Below are 26,462 nucleotides of genomic sequence, written 5' to 3' on the forward strand. Positions count from 1 at the left end.
AAAGAACTGCAGCAAGGCTGAAGGAGGCAGGGCTAAGCCACAGTCTGCCCACCTCCCTACCAGACACTATTCCCCAAAGCTTGAGGGAAGAAAGCAAAAGAAAAGCAAGCCAGGCTCAACATGGAGTCTCTTGCCCTGCATCAGAGGCTATGGTGTCCCCAAAGCCCAAGGTCCCCTTTTGGGACTCGGCCAGGGCACAGACAGGCAGGCCAGGCTCCAGGACCCTGCAGGTGTGCCCATGAAGATCTGTTGCAATGGTGGATAATGGCTCCTCTCAGAAAGATCCAGGACCAAGGAGCCTTTTGCCATAAAAAAAGAGGCATGTGGGGGGGCGGGGAGGGAGAAAGGATGGGAGGAGGCAGGAAAGGACGGGAGGAGGAAGAGAGCATGGCAAAAAGGGTGAGCTGGTTTAGGCCCCCTGACGCTGGCAGAGGGTGAAAGGGGGCTGCTGCCTTTCCTGTCAGAGGCTCACTAAGAGGATCTTCCAGCCAGGAAGGTCTGGGCATATCCCTCTGGATGTGGGACTCCCGCTTTCCATCCATCCCCTGCCATGATGAGCTTTGGCCAGGTCACTCCCTCACTCAGTGCCCCCTGTGGCTCGCCACTGCTACTGCCCTGGGTCTCACCAGCCTCCTCCCCATTGTCCCTGGGCCCCCAGTCCTCTCTTCGGCCTTCCATCCTCAGGCCAGGTGTCATCCCTGAGTGTCGTGTGCCTTTACTCCACCATGAGCTCTGAACCCACAAGACCTCGTTTCCTTCCTTTCCCCTCCCATCCTCCATGCCACAGGCAAAGCTCACCTCCTCCAGGAAGACTTCTCTGACCTTCACTGCATTCACTCACTTTCTAGCACTTGTTGACATACTGCCAGCGTTCATGTCTGGATGTTTCATGTGGCATCTCCACAACTAGACTCTTCCCCAGCCAGGGTCAGAATTCTCCTGTGTCTGTTCAATTTGCCTAGGACCACAGCCCCTCTCTGGGGCCTGCAGGGACGGATTCTGATCCATATACAAGAGGTTCTAACAAAATGCTGGGTGCTACAGTCTGGGCTTCGGAAGGCTCCGCAGACCACAAGGACATTTCTTTGTGCATGACAGAAGAGCTCAGGATCCCAAAGCAGCCACCAGAGTCAGCAAACCCTTCCTCCTTCCCGAACCCGGCCAGTGCACATAGAACAGGGCCAGGCTCCCAGAACTCTGGGTGGAGGCCGTACATATGACGAGGCCTGTGATGACTATTAATAAAGCAGGATTGGGGTGCAGGAGGTGGAGATGAGCCCTGAACTAAGCCAGCAGGAAACCACACCCTTGTCCAAGAAGAGAAAACCCCACAAAGCTCACTTCTCCAGCTCAGAGATACACTGCATGGTAGCAGATTCAGTCCCCTAGGGTATTGGCTTTCCTTCGGGATCTTTGATGGAGATGTACAGCGACCTAATAGTTCAGGAACAATTCTCTACCCTGCATCTTGGTCCACTGGCTGTAAGCCACACCTAACTGGCTCAGACCAGCTAAGCCATGGAGCTACCCTCATCTCCACCTACACCACCCTCTCAACTGCCTCTGGAAATGCCACAAATCACCACTTGCTATGAGTCATAGAGGAAGACCGGGCCTTGCTACCGGAGAGAAAAAGACCAGTAGGTACCCCATATTGGTACTCTCAACCTGACAGCACAGCACATAGCCCTGGATGGGAAAGGGCCCGACTCCACACCTTGCACTTGCAGGTACCAGCCCAGTCAGTCCCCAAGAGCCCGGAATGGAGAGTCCCCATAGTAGTACTTACCGGTAGGTCTGTGAAAGCTATACCTGTAGAGGGAAAGAGACAGTCATCAGCCCACAGAGGGTCCGTCACAATAGCTGGGGAAAGGATGGTCACCACATCTACCCTATGGAGAAGGCCACGCACGTGCTAGGGTCTGGTAGGTATAGACTCTGGCCTTCCTTTGCTAGGTGGCCTGGTCGGAAGTGAAGCTGGATCCTGAGTATTTGCCCATAGCTCTTCCACCCCGTCAGCAGGAAAAGCCTGCTAGGAAGGACTAAAACCCAAATGACCTACCCCCGAGGCCTCTCCAGGCCTGATCCTTCTCTTGATTCAACACATATTTATGGAGACCTACTATATATGCTAGGCCTCTTTCCATTTAATATCTCATCTAAACCTCACACCAACTCTGGGGAGCAGGCTTTCTTATCCCCACTTTATAGATGAGGAAAGTAAATCTCAGAGGTTAAATGATTTGCCCACAATCATAAAACTAGCAGAAGTAGTGGGGCTGGACTCATTCCTAGCCTGACACTCAGGTATCATTTCCAAGCTGACAGAGCAGTGGAGACAGGAAAGGTGGCAGCTGCGCATCTCCAGCTCATACCTGTCCAGAGTCCCTAGAGATTACAAGTTGACAAAGCCCAGGTTAACACTGGCCTGTGTACCCTCTGAAGCCCCCTGCCAAGAGAAGAGGCTGTGTTTCCAGGGACCTCAGCCTGAAGTGAGGGGACAAGGGAGTGAGACTAAGTAGGAGAAAGGCCTCGGAATATCCACCAGAGCACTCATGTTCTATAGATTGAGAAACAACTCAGGGCCAAAGAAGACTTTCCCAAGGATTCACAGCCTTCCCATTTTTAAGATAAATTCTTATATCTTCTAGAAACTCCTGAGCTTTTGGTCTAAAAGTTTTACAAACCACTGACTTCTTAGAGGTCCCAGTCTGCTCTCCCAATCCCACCCAGAAAAGAAACTGAACCCCCACAAGACAGAGTAACAGGTGAGGGTCTAACCATAGGTCTCCCAGTAAATCTGGGGCCCAAATCCTGCCAGGCAGCCAGTGCATACGATGTGCTTCCTCCATGCTGGGCTCTGGGCTCAGTGTTTCACAAGGAATCCTTTAATCCTCAGAACAACCATGGAAGGTGTCCACTGTCTCTGAAACTGTTTACAGATGAAAAAACCAAGAAGCAGAGATACTGTTGACATTCCTTGCCAGGCTACTTTGCTCCACAGTGAGGGATGCTCAGAAATCTCATGATCTGCCTGCCTGAGGCCACTTCTGAGCCCCACATGCAGTCAGTCAGCAGTCAGAGCTGGCAGGATGGAATATGGAAGCTTCTCTGCACTCATGAGGAGACCTCAGCGTGCACCCTCCAGGACTGCGTGGGAGCTGCCCTCGTGGACCTCAGTATAGGCAGGCTGCTATTGCTGTACCCCCAGCTCATGGAAGAGGCCCGGAGAACCCTGGAAGAAGGGGGAGTCCAGGCTCCATCAGTTATCTGCAATGTTACCTTTGACAAGTTATACAACCTTTCTGAGCCCATCTGAAAAAGCTAATTCCGACACCTCAAGAGAGAAACTGAGATACTTTGTGAAAGTGGCTTTATAAGGTCTGGGTACAAGCTGGCTGCAGTTGTGCCAGGGTGAGGCAACTGCAACACTTCTGGGCAGGGGATGACCTACTCGGGCTTGCCCAGTCTACCTCACCATGGCAGAAAGGATAAGACCTGGAGGTGCTTCCAGGAAGAGGAGGAAAGAGGCTATTCCGCCCCCTATTGCACTGAACAAGGGTAAGACTGCCCCCCCACCCCCCTCAGCCCTGCAGGTCTCTGGGAGCCTCTGTAAGGCCACTGTAAGGGCAAGATCTGGGTTGGCCCGTGGGAAGAAGGTCCCAGCACAGATCCAGGAAGCAAACAGGACATTCAAACTTGCTGATGAGAAGTGCTCCGAGCAAGACAGACACACGTCAGGAGTCACTGAGGCTGAGGGCACAAAGAGCCTGTGAGAGAGCACGGAGCTGGGAAAAAATGACTCTGCAAGTGCATGGACCACTTGTAGATGAGCCATCAGTCTCCTGTCTATTCACTCGCGCATTCATCTTTCCATCAAGTTACCTACTGAGACCTCCCAGGAGGAACCAACTCCAAGCCTGGCCCTCAAAGTGCTGCCAACTCCAGCAAGAGAGAGGGCATGCATCAAATAATTACACAGACAAATGACCAATGACACATAGGATGAGTGCTGTGACAGAGGACAATGGAGTACATGAAAGGAGTGGGGAGGCCAGGAAACATCATTCTTCCGTAAAGGGGGAAAGGTTCTGAGGTTAGAGAGCGGTGATTGGCTCATTGATCCTGCGTGAGACTCTGAAGCACATTATTGATAAGCTGGCTTGTGAAAAGGAAACAAGGTCATTAGAAGATTCACCAAATAGTTTATCACTCCAAGTTCACTGCCTCTCCATTAAATTTCATAACCTAGAAAATGCAGGGGACAGGTGGTATACAATTTTTAGTAAGGACTCAGCAGTATCCTTGTGGACAAAATAGAAAAACATGACTTTCAAACTAATATAACGAAGTGATTCGTAAATGGCTAGTGTCTACCCAGATAAGCGATAGGCTAAAGGCTCAAATCGCAGCCTTATACTCTTCCGATACTTTTTAAATCAATATTTTGATGAAAACACATAAAACATGTTTATCAAATTTTAGGTTAATACGATACTGAAAAGAACACCAAATATTTGAGCTACAACAAACAAAATGATAGAAGATCTTGACAGGCTGGAAAAACAGGAAACATACTCCTAAATGAAGGTTAATTACAAGATGTGTGAGGTCTTGCATGGGGTCGATACAAGGCATGCAGTAGTAGGTGAGTTTTTACAAACAGCGTGAGGGTTTGGGTTGACATTAAGGCGGCCAGGAGCTCTATGGACCGAGGGAGCAGACTGACAAAGAGCTCATGGGCTTTGGCACATAGTGAAGGCCGAGAGGGAGGTACAGATAGAGGGGACAGCAGGGTGTACCCCAAACTGTGGATCCCACAGCAGGTGCCATGCTCTGAGCAAGGTGTGGGCAAGCTGGAGGGATGTGAAGGGCAGAATCCAGAGCAGAGGGGACTGGGGCTGGCTGCAGAGGGGCAGGTGAAGAGGGGCTCGGGTAAAGAGAGCCCACAGCAATGACTGGCCCCTGGAATTCTGACAGCAGAAAAACCAAGAGCCAGACAATAGCTGGAGTCAGAGAACAAAGTGGAAAGTCATCTTGAGATGTTGGCGTTGCCCTCCAGCAACTCGCTCCTCACCAGCTGGATACCAGAAACTGCAGCCAGGTGGCCATGGATTTCAGAGGAGAGTTTCTCCCATGTGCACCTGGGTCAGCCCTGTGGTGTCTGTGCTATGCTCTCGTTGCTCACTCTGGACTATTAAGGAATGAGGGCTCTTGATCATTCCACCAAGCCACCTGATTTCCACTCAGGTCCCTGCTTCTGCCCGGGCTCATCTCCTGGAGAAGCCACAGAGGGCTGTGGGGAGTGGCAGCCCCCTTTTAACTGCCCCTCAAGCCTGGGGAAATGGGTCTCCTAGGAGTTGAGTTCCAAGTAAAATGTCCAACTTTCTTTCCGGGCAAGGCTTGTGGGCAGCCTGGCTGATAGGGTCTGCCAGATCAAAGAGCTCTGCAAACCCACGCTGGAAGGCCCAGCAGTTAGGCACATCACTACCACTCTGTCCAAGGGCTCCTCTCACTCGAGGGCCAAATACCAGGCAGTCCTAGTAGGGCCACCCATCAGAATAGCCCAAGTCTCCCTCTGTGTGAAGGTCCAGTCTTACATTTCTATCCTTGCACAGGAATTGCTCTTCCAAGGGCTCCTCCAGGACCACCATCGCCCTCCGCGGATCGCTACTTGTCCTGGGTCCCTCATTTCAGTTGATTGTATCACTAATCTAGCCACTTCCCCTTCTTGCTAGTGCTCTCCATTTGTCACATATCCATGCTTGGCCACCCTGGGTCTTTGTCAGACCTGTTCCCCACTTCCTGTACCCATCCCCATCACCACTGTCTTGCCTCAGGCCTCCTGCCTTTTCCCCTGGCCCTTTCTCCAGTCAGTATACTCTTTGCAGTTTCACCAAAGGGACCTTTTTAAATATAAGTCTGTCTAGGTTGCTGTCTGTTAACCACGAAAAGTCCAGAAGAGACCTGGCCCCATCTGATTCCAGCCTGTCAGTTTACCTCGTACTAAAACAGTCCTCACTGTTGCTCCATAGCAACCAGCACACTGAGTGTCAGAAGCGCTGGCCAAAGCCTGGGCCCAGGCCACACGCATGCAAACCACTACTACTCAAGTATGTACTCAGGACCCTCAAAACTTTTCACCAACCCCAAACCCTGTTCCAACAAGTACCACACAGGCCAGGGGCATGACCATGATAATGCTGCTCTCTCAACACTGACCCTGGGCTCCATAAATGATCCTGAAGGGATGGATTAACAAAGGGAGTGCCCCTGCTACCCTCCCTTAACCTTGCAGGGCTGCAATACCTAGAAATGGCTGCAGTTCCCCTGAGTTCAGCAGAGGCTCTGTGACATTGGTTTGGCTTCAAAGCCTGCCCTTGGGACTCTCATCAACCAAAGTGGCTTTATGGGACAGACCCTCCAAGATCCCCTATGCACCCACCAAGGCTGTGGCCATTCTTGGTGTAGAAGCAGGTGCCGTTGATGAGGTTGACGCAGCAGCCAATCACGTCTCCTGTGGTGAATGTGGGACCATAGGGCTGGCCAGTCCCCGAGGAGCAGAAGGAATGCCCATCGTCGCCATGGTAACCATAGGAATGTTTATCCCAACCTGTGGGAAAGAGAGCAGCCACAGCTGAGTAGAAGTACTTGAAAGAGAAACAAAACAGCCAGCCATAGAAGCTCACCCAGGTCTGAACTCTCCCCAGCCTGTCACCACCTCAGTCAGCACTTCTGGCCTCTCACAGAGCCGGCTGGGGACAGGGTCTGGCTGTGCCCAAGTGAGTAGTGAGTCCAGCAGCCCAATGAATGAAGAAGGAGCCTAAGTTCTGTGTCATGGTGGGTTTAAAAAAATATTTTTAAATTGAAGTATAATTTATATGTAATGAGCTTCTCCCTTTTTAACTGACAATTCAATGAGTTTTAACAAATTTTAACATGTTACCACCACCATAATCAAGATACAGAACATTTCCATCGCTCCGAAAAGTTCCCTCGTGCCTGTCTGCAGCCAGTCCCCCTCCATCCATTTCCAGTCCCTGGCAACACTGCTCTGATTGTTTCCGATGGTCTTGTCTTTTCCAGAATGTAAGATAAATGGCATCACAGAGTGACTGTTCTGTGTAGGGCTTCTCTCACTTCACACAATGTACCTGAGATTCATCTGTATTGTTAGGTGTACCAGTATTTCATACCTTTTTACTGCTGAGTAAAAAGAATTACATGGATATACCACAGTTTGTCTATCCATTCACTAGTTGATGACATTTGAGTCACTTATAATTTTGGGCCATTATGAATAAAGTCAATAAATATTTGTATACAGGTCTTTGCACGTATATGTTTTCATTTCTCTTGGGTAAATACTTAGAAGTGGTATTGCTGTGTTATAAGTATATGTTTAACTTGATAACAAACAGCCAAACTGTTTTCCAAAGTGGCTGTACTGTTTTGCATTCCCACCAGCAATGTATGAGTTCCACATTCTTACCAGCACTTGGTATTATCAGTTGTCTTTGTTTTTTTCTTTTTCTTTTAGCCATTTTAGTAGGGATGTGGTAGTAGTTTTAATATTACTTTCGCTTCAATTTGCATGTCCCCAATGACCAAGTACGTTGGGCGTCTTTTCATATATTTATGTACCACTGGTTTACTAGAAAATGATTGAATTGTCTGTTCAAATCTTTAACCCATTTTTTAATTGGGTTGTGTACCTTATTGAGCTATACGGGTTCTAGATATATCTTGGATATAAATTATTTTATGTGTTTTGCAAATATTTTCTTCTAGTCTGTGGCCTGTCTTTTCACTTTCTTAACAGTATCTTTCAAAGGCCTGCTGGGATTTTGACTGGGATTGTGTTGGATCTATAGGTCAATTTGGGGAGAGTAGATAGCTTAATAATATTATTTCAATCCATGAACGTAGCATATCTCTCCATTTATTTAGATCTTTAATTTCTCTTAACAATGTTTTGACAAATTTATCTCTAAGTATTTAATTTTTGATGCTATTATACATGTTATTTTTAAATTTTAATTTAATCGTTTCTTGCTATTATAACAAAACAATTGATTTGGGGGGTGGAGGAATGAGGTCAAAGTTTCTTTCTGGAGTGATGAAAATGTTCTAAAATTAGATTATGATAATAGTTGCACAACTCCATAAACATACTAAAAAAAAATTGAATTGTACGCTTTAAATGGGTGCATTTTATGGTATATAAATTTTATCTCAATAACACTATTAAACACACACATATATCTGATTTTTTATATAGTCACCTGGTATCCTACAACCATGTTAAACTCATCAATTACTTCTGTTAGCTTTTGTGAAGATTCTTCAGAATATTTTAATATATTGTCTGAGAATAAAGACAGTTGTTATTTCTTCCGTTCTACTCTGCATGCCTTTTATTTCTTTTTCCTGCCTTACTGCACTGATGAGGACCTTCAATACAACGCTGAATAGAAATGGTAAGAGCAGAAATGAGACCTCTGACGTGCTCAAGGTTTTATACAGGGGAGAAAGTGAAAAAGGTCATTCCAAGGAGGCAGAGTACAGATAAAGGAGGGTGTGAGCTATGGAGGGGTCTGCCTGGTTCCTTGGCTAAGGAACAGAAATGGAGCCCACAGGACCATGGCAAGCCCAGGACCCACACAAGGTAGGAGAGCTGAGGGGCTGGCAGGCAGGTCTACTGCCCAAGGCAGCCCTTCCAAGTCGCTCTCCCAGTCTCTGCTGCCTCCTTGGGGTCTGAGCAGCACGCTTATGCAAATCAGCACGGGTAGGAGAAGCTCTCCCCTGGAAGGGAAAGGTCAGTGAGGCAGGGTGCGTGAGGATTTGAGTGGCTCAGAAAGGAAGGCAGGGCTCAAACATTCAGAGACAGAGAGAGGACACGCACAGTGAGCGCAGGGGGCATGGGCAGGCTCAGCAAAGGTGTGGGGGTGAGAACAGGTGAATGACAAGGCTAGGGATTGGCAAGGGAGACAGAGCACATGACTGGAGAGGTGGAGCTGACCAGACCCTAGAGCCCAAACTCTGTCCTGCATTGAAACCAGTGGGCTCAAGAGTAAGTTGCCCTTCATAACCAGAGCATCCAGCCCAAGCCACGTGTACCCTAAGCCTTCATGTCTTCTCAGCCCGGAACCCTCTACTTAAACATTCCCCCCAGAGCCCATAGTGGGGAACAGGCCACAACTGAATGGCTCTCACTAATGGGTACAGGGCCCGAAGCCCTGCTGGTCCCCTCCCATCACCTCACAAGGAAAGGATCATGAGAATTGCTGAGGATTGGCTTTAGAAAGGCCCAAGGACTGGACCTGGAGGCCTGGCTCTGTTCTCACCTTCCCAATTCCCCAGAGACACTGGGACTCCCTAGCTCAGAGGACAAGGGGCTGCTCTGGGCATCGACCCAACTTCTAAGCTCCCTATGCCCAGGAGTGGGAAGGGCCTTTCTATGGCTGGTGGGTACACAAATAATTTGACCTCAGGAAATGGCTCTCTGGAGCACAGCGATACCCATTCCTGCATCAAGAGGCAGGCTGATGAGACCATAGTAGGCAAGGTCTCTCCTCAGGCTTCAATATAGGAGGCCCTGTGGCTCCTGGCAGCAGCAGCCGCAGTAACGGCCGCTCCCCTGGTCTACAGAAGCCCATAGAAGAAAAACGGCCAGCTGCAGCAGTGAAGACCAAAGTAACAATCATCCTCCCAGGTTTGGCTCACACTGAGCCTGCTGGACCCCAGGCATGCCCATTCCTGACTCAGGATCCACAGCCACATGCCACACCCGTCACAGCGTCCTCCCCGCCCTCCCCTCCTGAATCCCTCAGATGGAGCATGGGGACTTCTCCCATGGGACACAGTAACTGACTACAAGGGGGCAACCTGTTAGAAGAGTACCCCAATACCCCCGCGTGTCTGGCACAACAGGTACTGTCACCTCCACCTCACCAGGAGACTGGGGAACTTGCTTACCAGTCCACATAGCTGAGAGGTGCCTGAGCTGGGATTTGAACCCAAATCTTCAAGTTCCCAAACCCACAACCTTCCTGCCACAGGTCCTGTCTCATTAGGGGTGATAACCACCCTGGCAGTGAAACCATCCCTGAGCCCCTGTGCCATCACCAGACGAGGGTGGTCAGATGTACTGATTTTAGGGCGCTGTGGCCCTGGGATCTCTGTCAGGCAGTGAGTCAGGGGGCACACAGGACAGCAGTGAGGGAAGGCCCAGCTCCAAGCCCTAAAGGAAGACAGGCACTGGTGCTTCCTGTCTGAAGGCCACACCTGTCCGTCTCTGCTTTCCAGGGCACACCCACCCTGCTGCCTCACCAGGCAGCCATGGCCAGCTGACCGGAACACACATCGCCACCCAGGCCCAGCCTACTTCTTTCTCCCACAAAGACGATCCTGCACGACAAATCTCTTATGCAGATTTTACTGGCTAGAACGTGGAAGATATGAGCTGGCAGCTTTTCTTTTTTTAACCTTCTCAGATTGAAGCAGTAGGTACTCTAGAAAACCTAATAATAATGTGGCCATTTGATTTACCAAACTTAGTGAAATAACCTGGAAAAATCATTTCCTATTTAGGTAGTGACTCAAGGATATTTGGGAGATATTTTTGTCTTACTGTATGGGAGTTCAATAACTTCTAGCAAAACAACAGATGCTTACATTTTCAAAAACTTAAAATAAGAATTTAAGTATTTTGAATACTTTTCTTCAAAAATAAACTATATAATTATTTTGACAGAACTACCATAGAATTTTGAGTTTAACTCAAGCTATAAATATGGATGTAAAAATTTTAAAAACTGAAAATCTTGCTCAATAAAAAAACCAAAATATTTATTTGGAGTCAATTCAGGATTCACCATCATTTCAGTTTGGCTGGAAAATAGATACATTTTCCTGTTTTGTTTTGTTCAATTCCCAAATAATTTATCAATTATATAAGTTTGCCCAAAGGAAGAAAATTCAGTCCCTATGGTATGCTGAATATGGCCTCCCAAAGATGTCCACATTCCCGGAACCTATGAATATGCTACTTCACATGATAAAAAAGATTCTGCATAAGTGAGTAAATTCAGGCTCTTGAAATGGGGAGATTATCCTGGATTACGTGGGGGAGGGGCACAATGCCACCAGAAGGTTCCTTGCAAGAGGAAGGCAAGAAGGTCAAGTCAGGAAAGCCAAGGTGATGACAGAGCAGACAGACTGGAAGCTGGCTTTGAAGGTGGATGATGGGACCACAAGTCAAGGAATGTAGGTGGAGTCCAGAAGCTAGAAAAGGCAAGGCGACAGATTCTTCCCTAGACTTCAGAAAGACCATCCCACTTTGCCAACACCGTGATTTTAGGACTTCTGTCTTCCAGAACTGTAAGATGATTGTCTGAAGCCACTACTGTTGTTACAGCAGCGATAGGATAATAATACCGTCCCCTATGGCTATGGAAATTATTGAGCACCTGGAGAGATTAGTGCAGAGAAACACCTCAGCTCCTCGTCTCCTCACTGTGAACTTAAAAGCTTTTCCAAGAAAATCAGAGCTATAATGTACCCTCAACTGAAGCTATCATTTTATAGCCAGTATTTGTCCAAACACAATTAAGAGCCTGTGTGTGTATATACAGTGTATATGTATGTGTGTGAAAGGCAGGTTGGGGTAAACAGAATGCTATTATATATCTCGTTTAGTAACAGTGGCTGTGGCAACAGCTTAGTTTAGGGTCACTGTGCTATCTTCCCATCCTCTGGAAAGGACAAGCATCATCCACTTGCCATCAATTAGTTAATAAAGACCTACTCCAGGGAGTTGACAAAAGTGGGTAGAGAGTGGTGTGAAGGGAGCAGAGAAGACACACAAGAAAACAAATAAGCAAACAAGAAAACAACTGGTAGATAAAATGTGCGGAAGAAAACAGAACCAGATGATGGACTAGAAATGGGAGTGGGGAGATGGGGACTGACAGGGAAAGCGTAGTCAAGTTAGTCCTCGCTGAGTGGCGACCCCTGAGCAGAGAGGTCTGTCTGATGAAAGAAACAGAAAGAAGAACTTTTGAAATCAAGGAAAAGAGCTCAGCATGTCTGAGGTGGCCCGTGGGGCCAGAACTTAGTGACACTTAGGAAAAACTTGGAGCAGAGTTGATAGGACTCGCTGGATGTGGGTGCTAATGGTATTAGAGGAACAGGATGACTCCCAGGTTTTTGTCCTGGGCAAACAGGTGGATGGTGGTACCATTTCCGGAGAGACAGGGAAGACGGGCAGAAGGAGCGGGTCTTTTGAACAAGTTAAGTTTGAGATGTCTTAGACAGCCAAGCTGGCACCCGTAGGCTACCCAAGGCAGGTGAGATGACTGTGGCTCGTCCCAGATGCACCAAGGCTGTGATGGAGAACACTCATTAAACAAACAGTGACGTGGACAGAAAACCCGAAGTCACTGGAGGATTTTCCTACTGTATTGTCCTGATAGATGGCTTTCTTTTTCCTCTGGGAGTAAAATTCAGGCTAGTCAAAAACTAGAAAGGGCAGAACAAACACAAGAGGTCCAAAATAGATGAGATGTTAAAGGGAATGAAGTTACTCTAAATGGATTCAGTCATCCCCCGTCGACGAACCTCCCTAGGCCGTGGGAAGCTGGTCCTACCATTGCCATTCTTAGGAATTGGGCAGGCAGGAGAAAAGCTGGAAGACCAAGACCCAGCTGCCTTTGTACATTTTGTAGCCAGTCTGTTGTTTATCTCAGGCCAGGCTCCTACAGAGGATGGCCTCTGTTAGAAAGAGACACTGTAGCCCCGAGTGCCCGGGCAGCCAGTGTGGCGTGAAGGGCTGCTGCAGTCTGAGCCTGACCACAGAACTGTCCCTCCACGATGGCAGGCCCTGGGCAGTCACTCAGCTCTTCAGAACTTGGTTCCTGTCTCTACAAAATGAGGGGGTAGCAATCAGACATCGCTGTCAAAGGGCCCAGGGTGTCTACTTGTGAGAAACATTCTGAGTCTCGGAACCAATCAGCAGGTACTGTAATCCTCATCGGAGGGGCGAGGAAACTGAGGCACTGAGAAGCTGCATGAAGCCTGTGTGGTCTTATAGAGATCACCATTCAGAAGCTCAGTTCTCCTTCCTCTGAAGGACACTCAGGTGAGCACCAATCACGTAACCTCAGGAGTGAAGCCACCACCTCCTCCTTCCTGAGGTAGCCCCCAATCCAATCATAGGGAAAAAGATACTCTAAAAGTAGAACAGCACGAATTCCTCAAGACTGGGCTCCATCACAGGAAACTTCAGGGACCCCCACAAGGTTTTTGGACCCCAAGCTGGGCTGACCTGAGCACTACTCCCTGTCAGGGTCTGGCTGAGTTCTGTCTACTTTGAGAAGGGACTGGGCACAAAGCCTCCTGGTGCCCGCCCCCTAAAGCCACGAGAACAAACAGTAGGATGGGAGCGAGAAGTGCCGAGAGTGGTCTGCCAGCCCTTCTTCTTTGGGAGATAGCATTCACCTTCTCTGAAGGAGAAGTTCCTCCGGTGCCAACACTGTGGCTCCAGCAGGCAACTGGGAAGAGAGGGGGGGTCTCAAAGCTCTGTGCTGCCACCATTCCAACCTCATGTAGGAAGCTAGTTTAACAGACTAAAGCTAATAAGCAGAAAGCAGAGGCAAGCAACAGAGACAGAGAGACACCTGGCTCCTCTGTTTGCCCTGCTTGAGGTCTGGCAAACCAACCTGATTAGAGATGGGTTTCTTTCTCTTGAAGCAACAAACATTCTCTGACTAAAGGGAACACATCTAAGCATTTTTCTGTTCATCTTGTATAACACCTGGCCCATAGAAGGTGCTCATGAAATGTTTGTTGAAATGAAAAGGAAAATGTGGCCAAGGACTGGCAGGAAACCTGAAGTACAAGATTGTCAATGGGTCAGACCACATTGTGACACACTGTCTGTGAGCAATCCTGGGCTTGACTGTAAGTTTTGTCATCTTTTTTCTTTTTTTTAAGAGAAAAAAAAGAAAATTAGAGCTGTCTCCTGCATCATTCCCCTACTTATACAGACTAATGGTGAAGCTACTTCTGGGCCCTGGAAAGAGGACTGCAGTCAGGCTACAGACCTGGCTCTACCCCTGGGTAAGTCGTTTAACTTCTCTGGGTCTCAGTTTCATCATCTATGAAACAGGACAGGTGATGCAAATCTACCTGCCAGCTCTAGAAGAATCCATATTCTAAGTCCCCCTTCCCGTTAAGAGGGTCCAGCAACTCTGGTGACTCCCATACCTCTGCCTGGGCAAGGCTCTGCTGCAGCCCCACCACCCTCTGCTTCAGAACAGGGCCTCCCTTCCTATCTCCCACTTCTACCCTACAGCCAAAGCCAGCAACTTTCTAAGCATGGGTCCTGGCAGCATAAGTGCTTACCCCTCTCTGGATGGGCTTCATGTGAGGCTGGAGTGAGAATTGTCACCCTCACCACAGGGCCAGAGGCAGCTATCTCAGAGGACAGAGGGATGTGAAGTCCAGAAGAAAACAAGGGAACACAGATGCCTCGGTCAGGCGCTGTAAGGAGTCAGGTCCAAGTGGCTCTGGCTCAGAGGATGCCTGGGGCTGCACAATGGGACAACACTGACAGACAGTGCCACCCAGCTAACCATTCTTCCCTCTCCAAAGAGACCAGAGAAGTAGCCAGCCTGGTGCCCACACAGAAAAGACTATCCCCTGCCACATGAGGCACCTCTCAGATGCCAGTGATGCAAGGAAAAGCCAAGCCACTTTCAAGCCAGGAGGCAAGAGGCCCCAGGTGCCCAGTTCAGATGCTCTGGCATGACCCACTTCCCCCTCCATCATCACTCAGAGGGGAAGTCCCAGTCACAGAAGTGCAGGGGTGGCTGAGGAAATGGGTCATCATCTTGGCACTCCCAGATGCCATCCCCTGGTTACAGTGCCCTACAGGTGGGAGTCCCAGGGGAGTGCTAAGGACTGGTATGATGGCTCCAGGAGCCCCCATGCCACACCCACCTGCCAGGGTACATCAAAGGCTTCAGTCCCAGAGCCAGGAATGAAGAGGGTTACTGCTGCCCTGAGGAAAGATTTCTGCACCATCAGCACATTAGCACAGAACCCTGGGAGGGGGCTGTGGCTGTGTCTAACCACTGGGTTCTGGTCCTGGCCCAGGGCTGACCCGGACAGAGTCCAGCCCACGCTTTGTTCACAAAGCTGGCCGAAGCACTGACTCCCATGCCACCAAACCAGCCATCTCTCCCCAGTAAATGGGTCCCAGTCATCACTGGACTTTGAGGTCAGTGAGGCTTGGGTTTGAATCCCAATCCTGTCACTTCTGAGCCCCTCTAAGTTCACCTGGCTGAACTTCCCACAGGAGGTCCTCACATACGAGTTTTCTATCCCTCTCCGTCTCTAACACTAGCTCGGTGATCAAGCCTCAGTGCCTCAGACTTCCTGTTCCCTTTAACCTGAAGGAGCAGGCAGGGGTGGAGCTAGTCACCATCCACCTCTCCTCTGCCCATCAACCGCAGCCCCAGGCCTGTTCCACTCGTTTGTTCCCAATTTCCTGGGGACGCCACCTGATCACCAGAGTACTTGGCAGAGCTCAAGAGCCGTGCCCAGTGGCTCTCAGATTGTCACTCTTGAGGCTGCTTATGGAGGAATGGAGCTGGGCTGGCTTGCCCAGGATCCTTCCTGGGCCGAGAGTTGCAGTGGACAGAGTACACATGCCATGGAGGACGACATGGCAGGGCTGCTTCTCAAGGGTGGTCACTCACTCAGAGCTATCCCTACCCGGAAATCCATCAGATGTCTTTCCCATAAATCCCAAGTGTCTTAAAAAATTAACAAATCTGACAGGAGCACTCCTTGGAGCAGCTCAACAACAGATAATGGGAAAGCAAAAGCGAGCGTTTTATTCAGCGAATGCTGTGGTACGGCATCAGAGAAGGCCCATCACAGTACTCAGTGGCTATTACCGCAAGTCACGGGACCAAGGAACCCTAAGGCAATGCTTCTGGCAGCTCTAGGCCAGAGGGGCCAGAGGTTCCCTGGGCTCATCGCTTCATGGTGCTCAGCATGGAAGCCAAAGTGAAAAGGGCAGGAGACAAAGTCCGTCTCTGCAGGTAGCTTCTGACACCAGGGGGAGCCGGCCCCCGTGGGGGCAGCCCAGGTATCAACTTGAAGCCTGGGCAGGGCGAGGGACTATGTAGCCAGCACCTGCATGTAAAGGGCCCTTCCGTAAGTCATACTCCTCCGCTCCCCCCAACCCAAAAGAAACAGATGCCTGATGGACAGGAAAGACCCAGCGGCAGCCAGACAAGTCTAGCTGGGTCTGGCTAGGAAATGGCTCATGTGGCATGTGGCACATCTGGCAGCTACCCACCTACATCTCAGGCTCCCATAGGACAGGCTGCGTCTATCATCTGCGCATCAGGCTAAGGAAAAGGGTGGCGGTGTCCTGCAAAACTGAGGTGCAACCTCAGCTCCTAGACTTTGGTATGTCTTTTTTGGGGTTGGGTTTGGCTTTTCCTTGTTTATACTGAACTCCTTTTGAAACTCTGGGGAAAGTCAGTAGACGAATGACCCTTGGTAATGTAGGAGCCTGAGAGATGGGCATAGCAAAACCCTCCCAAAACGAGGCTCAGGCGTAGTATTGCAGTGTTTCTCAGGCCCCTGGATACAGCTTCCCTCTGCCGAGCACTAGGAAGGCAAGAGGTTGAGCAGTAACTGGTCCCTGCTCAGCTCCAGTGTGATGTGGCCCCAGCCTCAGCCACACCAGAGGACACTTGAGAAGCTGTTTTCAGAGACTGGCAAACTTGGGTTTCAGAACTGGCCCTTCTGCTGTCGATGAAACATCTTATCTCAAAAGACTTAACTTGCCCTGAAAAATACAGTCTCAAATCCAGAATTTTTACCTCTGTGCTATAGACATGGCAGATGGCACTTATTTGGAAAAAAGCAGAATACCATAGATAAGGAATTCCCAAGTCCAGGAATAGTAATTTCCAGGTCTGACTGAGTTGCCTCATTTCAAAAGGCTACCGAGCAGCCCTGGTATGTTGTGCTAATACTGGTCTTCCTCTAGGCCCACGGAAAAGGAACACGGGCTGAGCTGGCCATTGGGCTAAGGGTGCTGCTGGCCCAGGGAGGAGCAGCAGGGAAGCAGAGACAGGAAACAAGCTCGACAGCAGGGGCGATGACAGCTCCTGCAGCACCGGCACTGTTAACCACCACGTGAACCACCACCAGCTTTGACCAGTTACCTGGCCCTTGGGCCCAACTGCCAAACAACCCTCCGTTCTGGACTTCCAGAGCTACAAGGCCTCTGGGGATCAACTCCCATCCAAGTCTCTTCCTGTAGATACCTCAAACAGAGAAACAACGCAGTGAGAAAGGCAGCAAGGGGCTGGACAGCACCAGGCACACAAACCCCAACCTACTCTATCTTCCCACAGCCCTGGTCTTGGGCAACTACCCAGTAGCTACGGAGAATTCCTGGCTGCTCCCTTTTCCAGGCAGCGCTGCCTCGAGGTCCCTGTAGGCTTGAAAGGCAGGGCCATCACCAGTTGGCTGTGTCTCTTTACAGTCTCAGCTGGCACTCACTTGGTAGGCTTACATGGCACCTACAGTCAAGCCAAGGAAGCTGAGGCCTGCTCCCAGGTGCTCTGCCAGGGTCAGGAGGAGGTACATCCAGATGCTCGGGGGGCCCTCATGTCTCAACCCCCCCAGCTGGAGAGAAGCATGGCTTCCCTCATAGAGAGCAGGACTGAGCAGCCCCATGGCAGACCCCTGCCAAGCACTGCAGATTCGGGGATGAAAGGTGCTCCAAGAGGCGGTGGTTAACGGCAGACAGAGTGGGGACACAGCAGCTGTGAGCAACAAGGTTCCCTAGCCTCCATGGAGTAGGGAAGAAGCAGCACCTATTTGGCAGGTACAGACAAAAACAGCATTTCCAGACTGCGGGAAACCCATCGACTGCTAGTAAGCCCTAAGACATGCACTCTGCAAAGCCACCTGCTACTGAGACCCGCCACTGCATGTGCTGTACTCTGACGATAGGGAGGAAGGCCGCGGAGCAACACCCTGCTATCTGTCAGTGCCTGCCACACCGACAGGAGCTAGCCTCTGCCCTCCTGAACCTGGCACGGACCCCCGCTGTTCTGCCCTGATCTCCGCTGTCTGCTGCTGCTCCCCTCTGGCACCTGCAGATGTAAAATATCAGCTGTTTGCAGAATGTGTCCCACCCAGTAGAAGCAGGGCCCAGCCAGAGATCAGGACACAAACACTCCCTGGGCCATGCTCTTAACAGCCCACTCAGAGCAGGCGCAGTGAGGAAAGCTCTAGGGAGAGGGGAAGATCCTCACTTGAAGACGGCCACACTGTGGAAAGAAGGCAGACAGTCCTTCTGTCCTCCCACCCCTCACCCCAAGGCGTGTTTGCCTGGTGCCATCTGCTTCAGGAGATATATTCCTCACCCCTAACCCCAAGCTGTGGTTCTTCCAGCTGCTTCTTTTCCAACTGTTCAAGGAAAGTATGCCTCAATGGACCTGGGTTCTCCTTTGAGGGGTTACCGTCAAGGTAATATATGCCACACAAAGGGAACAGCTGCCTCCTCCACAGAAATGGTGAGGAGGAGCTTATCAGGTGCCTAGCTCTGATGCTGATGGGGCCACATATCAGCCCAGCCTGAGTCTCTCTCGCTCTATCTGAGGTACAAGACCAGAAAGAAGGTCTGTCCTGCCCTCACCCCCTCAAAGCCCCCAAGCTTGGGAGAAGCTCAAACCCTACTCTCTATTCACACCCCTGACGTTTCCTCCCTGCTTCCCCAATCCAAGGACCCCAGTCCCTGCCACTCATTGCCAGCTCATGGGTAGGTGGGTGGGGCGACTGGTACACTCACCTGCCTGCAGAGGCTGCTGCCCTGCTTCCGAGCCGTTTAGCCAAGGGTTCTGACATGCTTACTGTGAGCCACACCTGTTCCTTGGTTTCATGCTTAAGGAAGCCAAAAACACCTTACGAAAGGTAAACATTACAATTTCTACATCTTCCAACAGAAACCTCTGACGGTACAAGCTAACACACGCCCATATACTCCCAAGAAAAGTCTGAACACCATAGCCTAATATGAGAGGTACTCTCTATTATCATCTGCCCCCGGGGCCAAGTGAGACCCCCAGAATAGCAGCCCTCTAGAGGCCCCTGCCAGCCCTAGAGGCCTCCTACTGAGCCAGTACAAGAAAACAACTTGACACTGTCAACATCCTGACCTGGGCTGCTGTGCCATCCTCTTCCTCCATAATTCAACTCCAGCTAACATGTCTACTCAAATACAGAAAACATAAGCACTGGAGAGAAAATGTAGCTTTGATTACAGATAACTCCACTCTGATATATAAACATTCGTAAAAGAACCTTACATGTACAGGTACTTCCTTCCTCAGGTAGGAAAGAAATCCCATTCTCAGTAACACAATAGTATTTATGTACCCTTTTTTTGTATCAGGCACTATTATAAACACTTTACAGGAATTAATTCACTCAATGCTCTTAACCATTCCATATATGCATATGAGTTAGGTACTAGAGTCACTTCCATTTTACAAATGGGGAAACTGAGGTGCAAAGAAGTTAAATAACTTGCTCCAGGTAACACAGCTGCCAGGTGCAAATGCAGCGTGGCTGCAGAGTCACGTGGCTTGCAGAGTGAGCAATACTGCTCCACCACAGCCCTACAGGTCTGTTTACTCCATGACCAGTCAGCCAGAAGCTGGTTCATGGACAACGAGCCTAGACCTACAGAAAGCGGGGGGGGGGGGGGGGGGCACGGTCATTCCTCCTACAGGTAGAGGTGGTGGCAGAGCCCTCCCACAGAATCAGCACCACAATCTTTTGGGGTGGGAGGGTGGAAGGGGAGTAGCCTGAGCTCCAAATGAAGGCTTCTAGCCAAAGGCAGGCTGCAGGCCAGTGGGGACCTGACTCAAGACTGGTTCCACCACACTTGGCTTGCTGAAACCACTGTGTTAAGCACAGCAAAATGCATGAATGGCACAATCCCACAACCCAAGTGCATCTGTGCTCATTCTGGGAGAGTGGTGATAAAAAAGACATGATCCAAGACCCAAGGAGCTCACAACCCAGTGAGGACATGGTTGGGTAAATGTAAAAAAGTCACACGAGGCAGGTGACAAGTGTCATCCCAGAGATGTGATCAGAGCTAAAGGGATCAGGCAAGGTTGCACAGGGGGTCACAAGCAGGAAGGATACCCCCAGGACTAGAAGGGCATCTGCCAAGGGGAACGTTTGCAGCATATTTGGGGACCAACACAGACATCCTGTTGAGTGGCATGTGGCGTGTGTGGAGGGCAGAAGAGGCAGAAGAGGCTGAGCAGGGTTCCCAGGGCAGAGGGATCAGAGGCCCTGAGCAGGCAAGGGGCTCAGTGTACACAGAGAGTGGAGAGCAGAGGCCTGAGGAAAAGCAATCAGGAGGCCATGGAGACAGCCCAGTGGAGAGACAATGACAGTAGAGACAGAGAAGGAGGACAGATGAAAGAGATGTTTTGGGGAAAAACAGAACCTGGGATGAGGGACAGGGAGGGCATGAAGATGATTCTGAGGAGTCCCACCTGGGGGGGCCAGGGCAGAGTGATTTTAGCCGAGATAGGGAACTCATGAGGATCTGATTTTTGCAGGAAGATAACCTCAGTGTGGGGCAAGCAGGTTCACTGTCCGCTGGACCTTAAGGAAAGCACTGTGGTTTCTGGAGGTGTGCTCTGTTCAAAGACAGAGTGGAGACAGAGGAGTGAGCTGTATGCTCTTGCCTGCAGGGCCCACCGGCTGCCCTTGAGCTGACTTGCAGGGCCGGGCCATTCAGAGGCCAAACCAGAGTCCTCTGGATTCCTCAAAGAAGGTGAGAACTGCCTCCCCCTCCTGCACACCCACTTCACTCAGCTACTATGAGGTCTAATCAGGAACAAGACCCAAAAAGAAACCAGAGAAACAAGTTGCCTGGAGAGAAGGAAGGGGGCGGGGAGAGAAAGGTTATCTGTCCCCTATAGTTAAGAAGCACTTGAGAGAGAAACGGGCAGAGACTCTCTCTCGGGTCAGTCCATCACCCGTTCGTATTGGTTTCACTCAACTAGACCAAGACCTATAAGAAAAGTGGCTCCAGTTCTACACTCGGGCCTCTGCTTCCCCATACATTTCTCTTCCGAGGACTCATAAAAGGCAGAACTGAGAGCCAAAGGCCAGGTATTTCTTGACAGTGTCAGGTGAGTAGGCCAACGCTAGACTTCCTAAGTTAACCCCTTTTTTTGGACTGACTCAGACGAGGGCTGCTCAACTCAAGCTCTCCCACTTGCTCCTAATGACACTGAGAGTTGGCTTCAAAAATGGTCATTACTGGGCCATTTTGTTCATAAAAGCATTTTGAAACAAATTTGTCAGCAAAACTCTGGAAACACACCACCAGTGTCTTGCAGTCAATCACTCACTATAGTGAAGGTACCAAGCCCAGGGGAATCACTACCCACAGGATTCAATGCTGTCCTCTCCTCCCCATCATCCTACTCCACTGAGACAGTCTCCTTGCGAGCCTCCTTGCACCTGCTGCTGCCTCTCTTTCCTCGGCAGGTTACACCCCTGCTTAAACCCCTCCGTGGCTCTCCATAACACCCCACCATCTCCCCACCCAGCACCAGCCATGGGGCCCACAGCTGCTCATATCCTCCAACCCAAAGCCCCCGGTCCAGTACATCATTTCCAAATTCTTTTTGCCTCCCTGGTAACAAATTTATAAAATATATAGATAGGTAAAGGAATAAGAAAAAAACAAGTGTATAGAAAATTATATGATAGATCAAGAACAAACTCGAGCTACATATTTCACAAAACCTGATTGTGCTAGAGTATAAACCAGTACTAAGTACCTTTTTTAAAAGGCAGCCCACATTATATTCCTGATCATGATGGAATAAAGCCAGGCTCAGCCAAATAAATATATAATTAAATAGTGCCCAATCATGTAAAAATTACAGAGCACTCTACTCTCTTGAATATAACCTGGGTCTGGAAGAAAATTAAGAATAAAAAATGCAATAAATACTTTAAAATTAAAAACTAAAACAGCATATAAAAATTTGTGAGTAGTACTTAGAAAAGAATGTCTAGTCTATGGCCATACCACCCTGACCGCGCCCGATCTCGTCTCATCTCGGAAGCTAAGCAGGGTCGGGCCTGGTTAGTACTCGGATGGGAGAAAAGAATGTCTAATAATACCTACCTTTATTAGTAAGAAAATTAAAATACAATGACATAACTATACCTAGAGTATGGAGGGAAATAAAGTAAGAAACCAAAGGAAAGAAGGACATAGAAAATAAAAGTAGAAGCAAAAATCCTTAACAAAATACTAGCAAACTGAATCATGCAACATTCAGAAAAGATTATGATACAAGATTAATACACAAAAATCAATTATATTTTCTACACTAGCAACAAAACTAAAAACGAAATTAAGAAAACTCCATTCACAGTAGCATCAAAAAGAATCAAATACTTAGGAATGAATTTGACAAAAGAAATGCAAAACTTACGCTCTGAAAACTACAAAATATTGTTGAAAGAAATTAAAGAAGATTTAAACAAATGGAAAAACATTCCATGCTTGTGGATCATTAGATTTAATATCATCAAGATGGCAACACTGGGGTGGCCGGATAGCTCAGCTGCTTAGAGCGCGAGCTCTCAACAAGGTTGCCGGTTCAATTCCCACATGGGATGGTGGGCTGCGCCTCCTGCAACTAAAGATTGAAAACAGCGACTGGACTTGGAGCTGAGCTGCGCCCTCCACAACTAGATTGAAGGACAACGACTTGGAGCTGACGGGCCCTGGAGAAACACACTGTTCCCCAATATTCCCCAATAAAATTTATTTTTAAAAAAAGACGCAATACTTCCCAAACTGATGTACAGATTCAATGCAATCCCTATGAAACTCCCAGCTGACTTCTTTATAGGAATTGACAAGCTAATTTTAAAATTCATATGGAATTGCAAGGGATCCAGAATAGCCAGAACATTCCTAAAAAAGAAGAAAAATTGTTGAAAAACTCATGCTTCCCGCTTTCAAAACTTAACTACAAAACAACACCTCCCCATGCAAGTAGTTTCAGGTCCCAAGTGTTTATGAATCATGAGACTTTCAGTTTTGGAGAATGAATGCCCCTCATCAACTGCCAACAACAAAAAAAGTGAGTCCAGAAAATGGAAAGCTTCCAAATCCAGCACTGGGATGAACAGTGGTAGGCCCACCCTCATTCCTGAGAGGGATGCCTCCCTTCTATCCGTAATTCTGACCCGTGTTAGGTCTGTCCAGCCACTCAGCCAGCTGTGTACCCTGGGAAAGCCATAGGCAGCCACCCTTCCCAGGGAGAATCACTATCTAGATGCAATCTGACTCATGCTTTCCACCTTAAGGAATAATCGGAGAGATGATCAGATATGGCAGGAAGGAAAACCCTCAGGTACTGGCCTGCAGATTGAAAACGAAGACAGGTGCAATATCCACAGAACACGGAGGCCCCTTTCTCTTGCCAAAAAAGAGCTGCACCAGGGGGATGTAAACGAGGTGCCAACTCTCCTGATGAGCCAATGTGGGAACTAATGCCTCATCCACTGTCCCTTCTTCCTATGGGCGCCCCCCCGCACCCTCCCCCGTACCTGGGCCAGGTCTGACTTCCCCAGGGCCAAGTGGATTGCCCTACAATGGTACATTAACAATGCCAAAAGCGCATGACCAGTAGCAGGGCGCCAACCATCCCAGAGGGGTCAAAAGCTCCATCTTATAAATAAGATGACTAGGCTGAGTCCACATGGCTCTGTCTCAAAGAGATTCAGGTCACCCTGAATCTTGAACCACCCCCACCTCGTCTGCTTCACTCCATGGACCCCAAACTCAATGGGTCATGCAAAAACAGTTCTTACTAAAGAATGAGCATGTGGAACTCAGAATACCAAGCTTAGCACATCGTTAAAGTCTACATTCCAAGACCACCTGAAAGACAGGTGTGAGGGCTTCTTGACGCAGGGGCATTTGATTTTGTCTATTTTGTCTTAATTTTATTTATATTTTTAAAACAGATAATATATTCACAAGGAAAAAATCTGAAAGCTTCATAAGTGAAAATATTTTCACTTTCCAGTCCTGTCTCCAGCCACCCTGTCCCTTCCTCAGAAACAGGTAACATTACAAATTTTCTGTAGCTTCACAAAGATATTTTATCTATGTACAAGCAGATACATATATTTATTTTCCCTCTTTTTTTTGCACATTTGGTAGCATAATATATACTGTTCTATGCTTTATATTTTTCACTTAACACATCCTAGAGATTACTCCAAGTCAGTATCTAAAGAACATCCTCATTTTATGGCTGCATAGTATTCCTTTATGAAAATTAACAAAAATTTATTTAACTCATGTTCATGATTGCTTAAAGTGCCATCCAATAACAGATGATTGTTATTTTTGTATAAGCCTTTAAAAGCCTCTTTCCTCCCTCACCAAAGCATGCAAAAGTTCAAAGAGCACATTTAGAGCAAGAGAAAGATTAAGAATCAGTTTATACTTGATGGGAAATTACTTTTCCAAGCTCTTTATTCACTAAGAGGCAGACTATGGATGCTGTAGACACATCTAGTTAGCCAAGTTCCGGGGCTTATATAACAAAGATCACAGCCACATGCTACACAGAAGCCAGACATGCCACACACACATTCTTATTAATGACAAAAAGCCAGTTTTCACTCAGATCAAAGTACAAAAAAAAAAAAAAAAGCTAAGTTCCTGACAATTAGTTGAATCCTAAGCAAGTAGATTTCAAGTGTTTGAAATTAGTCTATTAGAAAAAAATCTACAATTAACATGAAACAGACTGGAAAAGATGCAAGTTTTAAGAGCTGCTTCTGACAATGACAAAAACCTAGGGACTTTGCTGCCTCCATGATGGTGTCAGGGCAGCTTGCACCATGTCACTTCTGCCACTTATGGGACAAATGGATTTAGGACCATCTTCTGGGACCCACCAGTTTGTGGTGGGGGCTTCTGTCCCCTCAGCTGTGCTCTGTCCAGGACTGGGCATGAACCACTGGGCAAAAAACAGCTGAAAGGGTGCCTGGGTGGTAGAGGTGGCCCAACTGCAAGGCCCAGCGCATTCCACAAATCTGCAGCTGCTTTCAACCCAATTCTCATGCACATCCTCCCATTTCTTAATAAATTGCCTCAATCATGTTCTCTTGAGAGGCCACATAAAGACTGCGACCTTTAACATGGTGAAGTAACAAAGGAGCCAGGGTTGGCAGCAGCCTTCCTCCCCGTATATGCCTGAGTCCTAGGCTGGTCAAACAAAAGCCAATGGGAGTGAAGGCTACTGAGGTGTGTCCCCAGTGGGAGCAAGCTCAGGTCACTTGGTTCTCACTGCAAACAGTTCAAATTCCACGAATGACAATCACTCGCCAATTAATTGTTGGAATGGAAGCCCACATCGTCCCAGCCCGATGCCCATCTTTCAAGATACTCTACCCAATGGCCTGCCTTGCAGACAAAGTCCTTTCTAGCCTCCTGGCTGCCGCCATGACTCTCATCACAGAATGGATCAGGGGAATAGAACAAATGTTTTCTTAACCAGTCACTCACCAGGAAGTCTGTTCATGTTGACTCCTTGAGCTGAGAGTCCTATTCCCATGTACCTTCAAAAAAGCACACACACAAAAATTTTGGTTAGCAAATGATTATGCATTTCCCTTCTCAAATATTTCTTGGTAAAAGACAAAAAAAAAAAAAAAAAAAAACCACAGGAAAAACAATGAATGGAGAGACTCTCTTAAATACTAGTAGTTCTTGGAGAAGCTTTACATTTTGGATTTTCTAATGGAAATCATTTCAATGCCTTAGGCAGGCAGCGGAAGAAACCGTAGTGTCTGTAACCAGAAACCACTGACTTCAGTTTCAAAGGAAAGTTTCCTGAAAAACACTTCTTCCAGTTCCTTGATTTCTGGTTCCAGCCAAGACAGCAGAATCCATTCCCAAGAAGTGCCTAATGTAAGGAGCTCAATCCTAGGAACTGCTCGGCAGAGCAATGCACGATCAATCCCACCAGACAAATCGCTCTGCAGCAAGGACCAAGACAGGGAAAAAGGACAGCCAGGTTGGAGCTCTACAGGATCGGCAAGACCCCTCACACAGAGCTTCTTCTCTGGGGGTCTCAAAACTCATTACCCTCACCCTACACATCACCACTGGACTTCCCAACACTCCAGTGCTCCGGGTGGATGGTGGGGTGTGTCCCCACTGGGAGCAAGCTCAGAGACCCACCCCCTCACTCCTTCCACCCCAGGTGCCTCAACAACTAAGCTGCCCACAGCAAGGTGGGGCCCACGCTGGGCAAATCTGCCAAAGACATCTCAGTGACACTCAG

The 26,462-nt window shown here is 48.6% G+C and overlaps 1 protein-coding gene across 2 annotated transcripts in view; it reads right to left on the bottom strand.

Annotated features, from left to right (window-relative positions):
• The window catches only part of RANBP10 (RAN binding protein 10), a 56,332-nt gene that overhangs the window by 10,836 nt on the left and 19,034 nt on the right, over window positions 1-26,462 (bottom strand). For both annotated transcript variants that reach the window (XM_081032649.1, XM_081032650.1), the window contains exons 3-5: window positions 25,682-25,734; window positions 6,446-6,613; window positions 1,790-1,812 (exon numbers count right to left, since the gene is read on the bottom strand). In XM_081032649.1, coding sequence (XP_080888775.1) covers window positions 1,790-1,812; window positions 6,446-6,613; window positions 25,682-25,734 — 244 coding nt within the window. The remainder of the gene's footprint in view (window positions 1-1,789; window positions 1,813-6,445; window positions 6,614-25,681; window positions 25,735-26,462) is intronic.

This window comes from Rhinolophus hipposideros (genome assembly GCF_964194185.1).
Source record: "Rhinolophus hipposideros genome assembly, chromosome: 21".
Lineage (NCBI taxonomy): Eukaryota > Metazoa > Chordata > Mammalia > Chiroptera > Rhinolophidae > Rhinolophus > Rhinolophus hipposideros.